This window comes from Ahaetulla prasina, chromosome 1 (genome assembly GCF_028640845.1).
Source record: "Ahaetulla prasina isolate Xishuangbanna chromosome 1, ASM2864084v1, whole genome shotgun sequence".
In the NCBI taxonomy this organism is placed as follows: Eukaryota; Metazoa; Chordata; class Lepidosauria; order Squamata; family Colubridae; genus Ahaetulla; species Ahaetulla prasina.
The window spans coordinates 71,874,549-71,886,821 of record NC_080539.1 but is presented as its reverse complement, the minus strand read 5'-3'; the positions used below and the strand labels follow the sequence as shown (position 1 = coordinate 71,886,821).

At 34.8% G+C, this 12,273-nt stretch overlaps 1 protein-coding gene across 2 annotated transcripts in view; it reads left to right on the top strand.

Annotated features, from left to right (window-relative positions):
• The first annotated feature begins 2,734 nt into the window (after positions 1–2,734).
• Positions 2,735–12,273, top strand: part of CMTR1 (cap methyltransferase 1) — a 37,809-nt gene continuing 28,270 nt past the window's right edge. The window contains exons 1-5 of one of the 2 annotated variants that reach the window (XM_058183423.1): positions 2,735–2,934; positions 5,383–5,520; positions 7,831–7,985; positions 11,306–11,464; positions 11,798–11,890. In XM_058183423.1, the coding sequence (XP_058039406.1) occupies positions 5,388–5,520; positions 7,831–7,985; positions 11,306–11,464; positions 11,798–11,890 (540 nt within the window). In that variant the 5' untranslated portion in view covers positions 2,735–2,934; positions 5,383–5,387. Of the gene's footprint in view, positions 2,986–5,382; positions 5,521–7,830; positions 7,986–11,305; positions 11,465–11,797; positions 11,891–12,273 lie in introns of both variants that reach the window. The other variant, XM_058183347.1, reaches the window with a different exon arrangement.

Below are 12,273 nucleotides of genomic sequence, written 5' to 3'. Positions count from 1 at the left end.
ATATCTTATAATGCTCAACCGGATTGTATTTTGTTACTGATGCTGCATTTCCATTCAGTTCTCTGCCCCAGAAAGCAGGGTAGATGGCTGCATGAATGTTTAATGAAAAAGGGTACAATGCAAATAGAGTGATAAATAAAAAGCAAATGGAGTAAGGAAATACCACAGGAAAAGACAGATGAAAACACATGTGACAACTTCAGTAATACATTGAATTCTGACTGAAGTAGATCTATGTGAATATTCTAATATGATGACAAAATCATAAATGAAGTATCTTTAAACACTCTCTGACCTCTATCCAAATTTAAAATACTTTGTATTTATGATTCAACTTTACTTAATATCTTTGCTTATATGAACTATGTTATATTCCTCAAACTTTAGTTGCTTCATAGCATTTTAAAATGTTTTTTTAAAAAAAATATTTTTATTATTATGGTTCAGAAAATCTTAATCCAGAGAAGTTTAGAGTACGCTTTAAAAGTAGAAGAAATAGCTTATAGTCACAAAAAGGTGTATTGCTATCAAAATAAGATAGAAAAGCAACAAAGGAAAAACGAAAAACAACTACTTAAAATGTCCTGACGTTTGAAAGTGTAAAATGTTTTCAAAATAATGTAAGAACTATTTCCAAGGCTGGGGGCTACATTTAGTATTCTGTTGGGATAAAGATTTCAGGGCGAGGGTAAGCAGGCTGGGCTATATCACAGTGATTTTTTTTTAAAAAAATGAAAAAGTGGGGTTATAAAGTGAGTAATATTGTATGTTACATTGTTATTGTTCTGAGTGCACTGTATATTTTTCATCTACTGTAGTTTTTTAAATGACAGGAAACTATTTCACTGATTTTTTGGCAACTCAAATGATTGCTAAATTCTGGTAATATAGATTAAAAGGGGTCCTTAGTGGCCTAGGTGCTGACTGAAAGGACCTACTATAAACGTATTGAGTAAGGTGGTTTTTATTAAAAGACCACTGATATGGAAAAACTTCTTTTTGCTGCTATATGTCTCAGCTCTAAAGGTAGGAGTATTGTAATTTAAGAAGGGCTTTTAGTGAAAACTGTTTAGTAGCAGACAGCTTGATAGAAGAGCAGGGGATCCTCAAGAGACAAGCTGGAAAGGGCTCCTAGAACTGGATTTGGAAGCAGACTGAGAATAAACCAATGAAGATGTAAAATTGTTAAAAGTATGGCCCTAGTGAACAATCCCACCAGCATCCTCCTCTCTTTCAGCTATAGCTCCCGAAGTGTCTTTGGTGTCCTCACATACAACACACTAAGGTGGAGGTCTTCAAACTTGGCAGCTTTAAGATTTGTGGACTTCAATTCCCAGAATTCTCCAGCCAGAATTCTGGGAGTTGAAGTCCACAAATCTTACAGCTACCAAGTTTGAAGACCTTTGCAGTAAGGCAATCTAATTCAGATGCTATCAGACGGAACAGATCACTGTTGTCATTTATTTATTTATTTATTCAAATTTTTATACCGCCCTATCTCCCGAAGGACTCAGGGCGGTGTACAGCCAAATAAAAACATAAGAATAATACAAATAAAAACAACAATTAAAAAACTTATTAATTAGGCCGAAATTAAAATATCACTAAAATAGTATAAAAATATATTTATATATTTATCTCTTGTTGCCTTGAAACTCAAGCACCGTGAATTTATGTGGAGCTGAAGATGTACTCCCTGAATTTGGGAGAGACAAATTTTTACTTTTGCAAAAGGGCTTTATTGACCACTCAATAATATGACTCACCAAGTAATCCAGATAAAGCAAGAAGCATTTATTAAGGGGGATTTCAAGGAGTTATATAGGGGACAGAAACAAATGATAGCTACAAACAGTGTATGTGCTATTTTAGAAGGCAAGTGATCAGACATTGATTACATGTGAGAACTGAACAGGGAAAACTGATTCTAGACAAAATTTTACAAGTAGCAAATTTATATGAGTGATGTTACTTCCCTGAAAGGTATGTATGTTTCTTCAAACTTGTAAGTTTATTCGAGGGCTTCCAGAATTTGCTCCCTCTGTTTAGTTGCTGAAAAGGCTAACGTAAAAGCAAGAAATGGCTTTGGCTCAAAGGACAAAAAAATTATTTCCTGAACTTCAAAAGGAGATATGGATGCCATGCTAAAATCACCTTTATTAAAAAGCTAATATGCCTGAACTTCCAAGTAATTATATGATGGGTATCTATAATTTCAGTTTGATTAAAGACATACTCTCTGAATGTTATGGAGTGGATACACATTTTTCCCCCCAAGGCGATGGATGATGTATTTTTTTAAATCCCGATGTTAGTATTTAATTCAAATTACTTGAATTATTTATCAATTATAATGTAACACCCACACAGTGATTCCCATCCATGTAGTTACGTCTAAAATCCCCAAGTTTAAATTAATGCCTCACTCGGTTCCATAAAACGGAGAGAGAATTAGTAGCTGTTGGAAAACAGAGGGGAAAAAAATACCCTAACTTGTCTCATCCGTCGGCTACAGAAATTAACAAGTATACCGACAGTATCTTACGAAATAAAGCTATTAGTTCCGCCAGCCAACTCGGCTGCCTTCGGGAACTGGAATAAAGCTCGGGCCGTTCGTTCCTCAGTTCTAACCGCCCGCCGGTAGAGGCGCCACTCCCAACCGCGCCTGCCCAAACCTCCCTTTCCCCCCCCCACCTCGTCCTTGCTTTGCGTCATCAGTTCGCGCCTGCTCAGAGGAAGAACCCGCCCTAGAGAGGAGCCGCCGGGAAACGAAAGTGAATTGTGGCGGAGTATTATAGAGTTGGAGCGGAGGCGGGGGGGGTCGGGCTGCCGTTCCTCCTGCCGAGCCCAGCCGCGCCTGTGGACACCTCCGAGCCCTGCTCTTCCCTTCTCTCCTCTTTGTTCCGGCCCGAGGCAGAGCCCCCTTCCCCCCTTGTGAGTTAGCAGGCAAAGGCCCGGGGAGGGAAAGCGAGCAAGCCGAGGAAGGTGAGGGCTGGCGTTGCACGGCCGGCTCCTCCGGTCGCCCTTCTTGCTTTCTCTCCCAGGGCGCTGCTCGGTTCGTTCCCGCCACACAAGAGGATCCTACGCCGCTCGCTCCCTCCCTCTTCCCTGCGTGCTTCTATGCCCGTTATTAAGCATGGCGATGACCTTTCCCCACCGCAGTCGCCCCGCATGTCGTTGGCCGTTTTGCTCCTCGTCTCTCTCACTCTCCTCCTTACCTTGCCTTCCTTGCCTCGCCTTTCTCTTCGCCTCCACCTGAGCTTTTGGGGCCTCTCCTGTTAAAATTAGCCTGGGATCTAAGCCTACTTCCAAGGAAATAGGTTATTTTGGAGTCCCAGCGGTGCTTGTTTTTGAGGCTCACCTGCTTTCAAGGTTGCCCATTTTGAGTTTGCCTGAGTGACTTAAAACTTCTTTTCAACCACCTTTTGCTCCCGAAGTTTCACCATGGGGCTTCCCTATTCCATTTTTGCTCTTACGTATAAAGTGCTGTTTGTTTGTTCTTTTATGGCTCTGTGTCTTCTTCAGTAAAGGCATTCCTTTCCTCTCTTCTTGCAAAATTTTGTTAAGTATTTTATCCCTCAGGAACTATACCCCAATTAAAATTATATCTTTATAATTCTGAGTACCTTATACTTTAAAAAGTGCCTGTCCATCCAATTCATACTTTTTTCTGTTTCTATTGGGAGGTTAGGCATGGCATTGAGGCCAAACAACATCAGAATAAAGTTTTGATATTATATTCCATTATTCTGGACAATATAGCAATGTATTCTAGCAAATTTTTATATGTTTCAAAGTTAATAAAAGTCAATGCTCTCTTGTTCATTACGCCCGGCCCCCCTTATATTGTACTGGAATAAGGCCTTTTGAATGAATTTCAAACTTGAATATAAAACTGGACTACAGAGGAGTTAAATGTTGAGCCATTCTCTGAATTGACCAAAGTATATTCTGTAATAGGCAGCTGTTCATCTGATTCTCACAATAATGGCATTTTTTTCTTTTAAGAGTCTATTTAATTTATTTCTGTGTGGATGAATATTATGGAATTCACCTTCATTAATAAGAAAATACAATGCAGTCTATTTCACCTCACCTTCATCAAAGAATTATATAATGTAGGAGATACTATACTTTTTCTAGATATCATTATTAAAAGAATAACAATGTAAGAATTCACTTAATTGTAAGTATCCAGCTGCAACAGGCAGCTGTATGTTCCATGCCAAAATGTTTTTGGATACCTTTATTGGCATTAATGTGTCTTTGTGTTAATGAAATCAGCATTTTAAATATTTGTAGTTTTTTTAATGCTTCAACTTTTTTTTAGAAACAAGTTTTTTTTGTACATGTTTTTAATAAATAAATACCAGCTAAAGTTAAACTGTTTGTATTTTTATTATCCCTCTTTATTTTTCTGGTTTTAAATATATGACCTGTTCCTAAGCTTTACAAATCTTGATTCAGCAGCCAATTCCATTGTATAAACGGGGCTTACATAAAAATATTTATGATTCTAGTCTCAAATATACTGTTTTTATTTTATTTTTAATTACGATACAATATGATCAGAGAAAGAAAGAAGAAAAATAGAAAAAATGATATAGTATATCAGTTTGAAAACTGGATTCAATATTAAAGTAAAACAGTATTAATTTAAATAATTGACAGCTATATCAGTATGATACAATTTATAAATCATAAAAATACTCTGATGTTAGGAGAAATATACCAAATTTTGTATGTGATATGAACTCACTTCTTGGTTTATAATCCAAAAATAGTTTCCAAATCTACCTGAATTTTACATCAAATTCAGTTAGTTTTGATATCATTTTTCTGGAAAATTATGAAATATTTATGTTTTCCAATAAAAAGCATAGTGTAGTGAATTTTAGAGGGTCTTAACATGTAAACGCTGAATTCAGTATCTTTTGTATGAAAGTAAGTTTTAATCATTTAGTAAAAAAATGAAAATGTTTATGATTTAGAAAGAAATTTAACAAATTGGTGGCATCTGACTAAATAGGCTTAATATTTTAATGTTTTACCTTGTTAAAATACTCAGGAGAAATAACATTTTATTGAAAGAAGTAAAATATTTTTTTAAAAAATAACAAAAGCGTAAAAGGAAACAATGTTTTGGAAGGTAATTGTGGGGGCCTATTCAGACCTGTTTTCTTTGAAAACAGACCAGATAGAGCTTTATTTTTCCTTTCCTACTCTTTTTCTTTTAAATGAATAGTATTTAAAATGCATAAAGGCACTCCAATTTTCTATGTAAAATATTTATAAAAAGATTGGAAATTAGAATATTCTACTGCCTTACAATTATGTGATGTATATGAATTTGTTGGTAAGATGTACTCTATTTTCTTACAGTAAAAATGAAGAGAAGAACAGACCCTGAATATGGCAGCCCACAGAAAAGGCAGAAAAAAAGGATAGAAGAGTTGGGTTTGACTCTTAGTTCCACATCAGATGATGAAACCCAACTTAATATTAACCATGCAACTCAAGGTACTTATTGAAGTAATCATTACATAAATTCCTGAAGCTTTCAGTCATCTTGGGGAACATTGTAGGATGAAAAATGCAACTGTGATAATTTTAAAACTCCCATTCTCAAACATTTATCTCTAACTTTGTTGCATTGAATTTATAGCAATCTCCCCACTATTCTTAGTTGAATTGTTTTTAATGAGAACACTCTAATAAAAATACAATGAAGTATCGGGATTGTGAATCAGAAGGTAGTGGAACATTTTAGCCCAGCCCAGTGAGGCCTTAGTGTATGTAGTTTGAGCAGTGAAAGAACATTCAACATCCAGTCACAGCTACAATAACTGCACAAATGAGAGCAGAAAGCCTGTCAGGTTCCAAAAATCAACACATGTTGAGCTTCTAGGCAGTGTTCTTTATGGTTCCTTGCTTATATAAAGAAATCTTGCCAAACTAAAGTAGACTACTTGTACCATTAAACATATACTCTGAGAATTCCTAGGGAAGAGTTGTGTTAATTCTTTTCCCCCACACAAAGTATTTAAATTTCACTGTGTTTGGCTCCTCTGGAATCAACTCCCTTCAAACTAAAATAGCGTAAAATAAAGTGTTTTTAGCTTCTACAACCTAAGGATATTGACAGATATATGGAAAAATGAATCCAGCTACCTGTTCTTTGGCTCCTTGTGCAGCCTGAATTTAGTAATCAGTTAAGACAATGCTGTCTACACTGTAATCCATAAGAAAAAAAAATGATAAATGTATAAGTGAGGAGTAATATTATCTTATTGGCTTTGAAGGAGATGGAGACAAATCCTGTAGCTTTGAAAAACTAGTTTGATATCTGATTTGTAATTTTAAGCCCGACTCAGAATGAATAGTTGCTTATAAATGTCAAGCTGTCTGGAAAGAATTTATCCTTTTATTTATCTTCATTCCAATTTGACTTTTGAGATGGATTTGGGAATGGAAGCTATTTTGGTGGATAATATTGCTGTTGTTGTATCACTCTTTGCTCCAAAGAACCCCAATGCTATGCACAAGAGAACAATTAAAAAGAATTGATATACAACTAAAACCCTCGTGTCTGTTTGGTTATTTATAACCTTCAATTGGGTGAAACATTGCATCACAGATCAACAATTTTGAAATGGCATACCTCAAATGGGCTAATTTATAGAATGCATCCAAAATCCAGGATGTGTGATTCCTGTGGGATTGAAATTTGGCAAAACATATTGGCTTCACTGCTGCTGTATGGCTGTGCTGCTGAGGTCAATTACGGTCATGTGCTTGTCTTATCCAATGCTTCCTTCCAACTTTCTACAAGGAAAGTCAATGGGAAAGCTGGCAGGACATCGGCAGGCATTCCAGCTCATGTTGCTTTTTTGCCTTTGGTCATTCTGATTCTGTTTAGATAAGGAAATATACAATACCCTAACATGTCATGAGTTGTCTAGACAATAATATAAAATTATTAATATATTATTTATATTATTAATATAAAGTAACTAAGTCCCAAAGACATTAAAAGTACAGACATCTAAAGCAAAGTTCATTTTTAAGCGATCAGCTGAAATGGTAGTTCTTTTGTCCTACATCTGTCTGTTTTTAATTGCTGAAAACAGCCTGGAGTTAGGAGTTGTCACCAGGACAACCTTCTTTCTGCCCATCACATGTTAACTGATCTTAATATTTAGACTAGGAGCAGGGATATTATTATGTGCTATATGGATTGGATGGTTTTGAGGAGAAAACATTTTAAAGTATTTAAATTATTAAAAAGCATTTAGATTAATAGACATCAACACCTTAAGATGGGATGCTTGGAAATTGATAAATTTTCTTGATATATCAATGGTTTCCCATACTGTTTGTTATTATACCTCTCTTAGCTTTTGGGATTATAATAATTTATTATAATGGACTGCAGTTACACTACAGAAATTAGCTGTTATGTGGTCCTGTTCAAAAGGAGACTGCAGCTAAAGGGTCCCTTTCTCACATTGTTTCTGTTCAAAAAGATCATTCCTATTTGATTATTCTCAATCTTCATGTATTTGGAAACAGAAAAGATATATCCTAAGATGTGCATGTTCCAGATTCCATAGCTCTGTATTATGGCACCTAGTGTGAATGCAGTTGGTATCAACTTTAGAATGTGACATTTTGGAAATCTAAAATTTCAGAGAACTGCTGCCCAATAATGGGACAGCATTGAACTAGATAGTCCAATTTGATAAAAGGTAACCTATGTTCATAGATCATGGCTAATATATGTTGTGGTGCTGATTTTTGAAGCTTCTATTTCTTCTGTTTGGTTTTCAGATTCTTCCACCACAAGCAGCAGTGAATCTGATAGTGAGAACAGTGGGAGGCGGCCTACTCTTGGCACTTTCAGCAATAAATTCAGTGCAGATTCCCTTGTGGAGGGCACATCGTCCCGCTACTCTATGTACAACAGTGTGTCCCAAAAGCTCATGGTGGGTCAGAATACCTCTTCTTGTGTAGAATATGTCAGCTTGCTTCTAAGAGTACAATTAGCGTTTATAATTCTTCATATGTTAGGGTATCTTTTTATCCATTGATTCTTGAACACTACTAAGACACCTCTTTATATTCTTGGAGTGTCACAATAATGTAATAGCCTCTTAGTGGAGCTTCCTTAATCTTCTGTCATTTAGTTATATGTTGCTGGTCTTTCTCTGATTTTCTTATGTCTTCAACCATCATAGAGCCTGTTACTGGCAACCCATCAGGGTTAAAATAGTTTAAGCTGCTATTATTCAGAACCTGGTAGTTATCCTTTTCTATTTACCTTCAGGAACTAATAGCTTGATATGAGGGCATTTGTTTTCACTTTCAAGCATTTTAAGACTCAGTGTAATCCTGTGAAATAAACTTCTGGCCCCATTTTATAGGTAGTCCTCAATTTACGACTAACTGAGCCCAAAATTTATGTTGCTAAGTGAGAAATTTGTTAAGTGAGTTTTGCCCATTTTATGACTTTCCTTGCCACATTTATTAAGTGAATCACTGCAGTTGTTAAATTAGTAACATGGTTGTTAAGTGAATTTGACTTCCCGATTGACTTTGCTTGTCAGAAGGTCATAAAAGGGGATCATAGGACCCGGGACACTGCAACTGTCGTGGTGCAAGGGCCGTGGTGGCTCAGGCTGTAAGAAGCCTGTTATTAAAACACAGCTGCCTGCAATTACTGCAGATTCTAGTCCCACCAGGTCCAAGGTTGACTCAGCCTTCCATCCTTTATAAGGTAGGTAAAATGAGGAGCCAGATTGTTGGGGGGGCAATAAGTTGACCTTGTAAATATACAAATAGAATGAGACTATTGCCTTACACACTGTAAGCCGCCCTGAGTCTTCGGAGAAGGGCGGGGTATAAATGTAAACAAAAAAAAAACTGTCATAAATGTGAGTCAATTGTCAAGCATCCAAATGTAAATCACATGACCATGGGGATGCTGCAACAGTCCTAACTGTGAAAAATGATCATGAGTCACTTTTTCAGTGCCATTGTAACGTCAAAGAGTTATTAAGTGGCTGTTGTAAGTGGAGGATTACCTGTACTTGAAGAACGATCAGGGAATTTCTAGGGAAATCAGAATTTTCTTTTTTAGTTCAGCACAATGAACTGGCTTCCCTTTCATATTTTTTTCTGCCCTAATTTTCAAAAATTGATTTGTTGTTTAATTTGTTGTGTTGGTTTGGCATATAATATTTAAATTATTTTTTGAAAATTCTGTTTTTTAGGTATTGTAGATTATTTTGTTTATGTTTTACACAGATTATATGTCACCCTTTAAAATGATGGCTTATAACCAAAATATGTACATTAAAAAAGTTTTAAAAAGTAAAGCATAATTGAAGGCCTAGGTGCACAATTATTTTGGATAGGATTTTCAGTAGCTCTTAGGAGAAAATTAAGTGATCATCTTGAACAGCTACATACATTATGAGTATGTATTTAACTATATATTTATTAGTATTCTAGGGTATATGGATTAGAAATGAACTGAGTTTACCTGTATTATTTTAATATTTTAATTAATAGTGTTGTCTTTTACAAACTAAATTATCACAGAACAATCTGAATGATAGAAGTACAGATGCATTCCTAGTTCAGTGAATCTTTAAAGATAAATGAAATTCCTTATTTAGAATCTTTGGCAATATATTTCCTATAAATATGCATGTTTGTATGTAGTACATTTTTATATATGTATGTATGTGATGAAAATATGTGTTTACCTGACCTTTTTGAAATATAAGATATTTACTTTTAGGCAAGCACTAAAAACCTTAATGAAATGCAAAACAAGTCTGTTTTATGAGATAGTCAGATATGATTTTTCAAACATTACATAAAGTAATATTTTTGTACTAAATGTAATACACTTTCTAACAAACATTTTAGTATGTTAGGCAGAATCACGGATTACTTCTGTGTTGGTAATTGGTAGAAAATGAGCCTTGAACTTCCTAAAAGCCATCGTTACTTTGCATCTTCGATATAATCACTGTGTTTAAGAAGCTATGGTTTAGTTACTGATGGGGAACAGTTTTATTTGGATGCTTTATGCAAATTGGGATTTGTTCAGACATGGTTGCTTAAACAAACTAGAATGAATCTTTGAAGATGAGCAAAGAAATAATAGTTTTCTTTTATTTATTTTTCTCCTGGTAGTCAGTTAGTATCAAAGTATTTCATTAACTATAAATGACTGTTTTGCTTGTCTTTGTGAATATTTTCTTTTTATGGTGTAATTTGTCTATAGGGATTTTATGGATTGAGCTTTTTTTAATGTGGAAAAGTATTTATGCCAGTTGTTTTGTTTTGTTTGTTTGTTTTGTTTTTATTACTGGGACTTAGGGTGTGATATTCTTCTGATAAAGGGATAGAAATGCTGCAGTGTTTATGTTGGGATTGTTTTTTGGAAAAGTAAAGTCTCATTTTTCTTTATGGAAGCATGGATGTATTTTTTCAGTGTGTATATTTTTTGTGTTTTAATATTCTTATGTAATTGTATTTTTATTTAAATAGTTTTTAAAGATCAGCAATTCACTTTTTGACTGTTATAGTCCAAGAAATGAAAAGTTTTAATATGGGAAGAAAACATTTTTAATTGAAACTAAGGTTGGGCAATAGGCAATAAAATAGAATGCAATAAATTCACCTGAAATGGAAAGTCACCCTACTTATATCTTTCTGGAGCGTAGCATTATCTGTTTTAATTATTTCTTGATGACTTTTTGAAATAGATTTAAAAGGATTTTTTAGTTTGCAAAACACTCATTTGTGAGTGTGCTTGTAGAATAGTAGCTGAGTCTGTGGTTTTTTTTAAGGTTTTAGAAGATAGTTCTGGATTTTATATAGGATGTGGGTCTTTATGTTCCCTTACACAAAATGGGCATTTTGTTCTTTATGTGTGATTTGGCATATGGAAGTCATATTGTTATCTTTCTGGATAGAAACGTTATGTTCAGGAAGAAACTCGGCACTGAAGGAAGACAACTGAATATAGTTAAATGAAGATGCCTCGCAAGTATAGTAAGAAATAACTGCTGTGTTCTCTGCAGGTTGCTTATTTGTAATAGTTTTATTTCATCATTCGTTTTGTTTCTGCTTCATTTTCTAGATATAATTTTCCACTTGGTTAAGTTGAATGTATTTGAAAGGAGAATCTGAAAATCTTCTGTAAAAATATATTTTTAATCAGGCAGACCAGTGCTCTTTTCTGAAAAGTAGCGGAAGGATATAAAACAACTTTTCTACTATCTTGTAGGCTAAGATGGGCTTTCGAGAAGGTGAAGGTCTTGGCAAATATGGCCAGGGAAGGCAAGAGATTGTGGAAGCCTCACAACAAAAAGGAAGGCGTGGATTGGGACTCATTCTGAAAGGATTTGATGGAGAGATGAACATCAACTGGCAAGATGAGCCAGAGGTAGTTACACTTCCTTTAATTCTCCTCCTGATAATTCTGTTCTCAGAAAATCCTAGTGTGAAGAGATCTGATAGATATTTTCCTTTGCACTACTGACTCGGGTAAAATTCATTAAAAAATCCTCATTTGAGGATTTACTGTCTGAAATCAGACACTGATTTCTATTCTTGGATGAGGAGAATGTTTTGATACCTATAGTAATAGTAAGAAATTACTCGAAGCATTCTAATAAAAATTGGATTGAGGTTGGTTTTCTGATCTATGGGTGTACATTGAGCCAGATTTATTATACCTATAGGCTTTCTTTTGAAATCGTCTTTCTCTTGTGCACAGGCTAGTGCTTATGAGCAGGTGGACTGGTGCCCGGAATGTACCACAGAAATTCCAGATGCTGAAGAAATGAAGGATTGGATGACGATAGGAAAGGTATTCAGATTGCACAACAAAGGAAATAATCACCGCCAAATCTTTTATTACTGATGTCTACTGCAAAACTATTGTAGATAAAGAAATCTATTATTTTTATTAGTTCTAAGTTCTAAAGAAAGTTCTAAGAAAGAGAAAATATGTTAATGCATTATGAAGATTGTTAAGCAAAGTCTGCAAAATTGCTAGAACACATACACAGATTCTAAAATATTTATGTTTTGATTCAATGGTTTGTTTTAAACTACTGAAAGATCACTCAGGAGATAAAGAAATGTAATTGAACTGCTGAAAAGCATAAAAGAGTGATAGACAAATGGATAATTTTTATTAATTTTGATCAATGACAAAATAGCATGAATATAAATTTCTTTACATGCTTA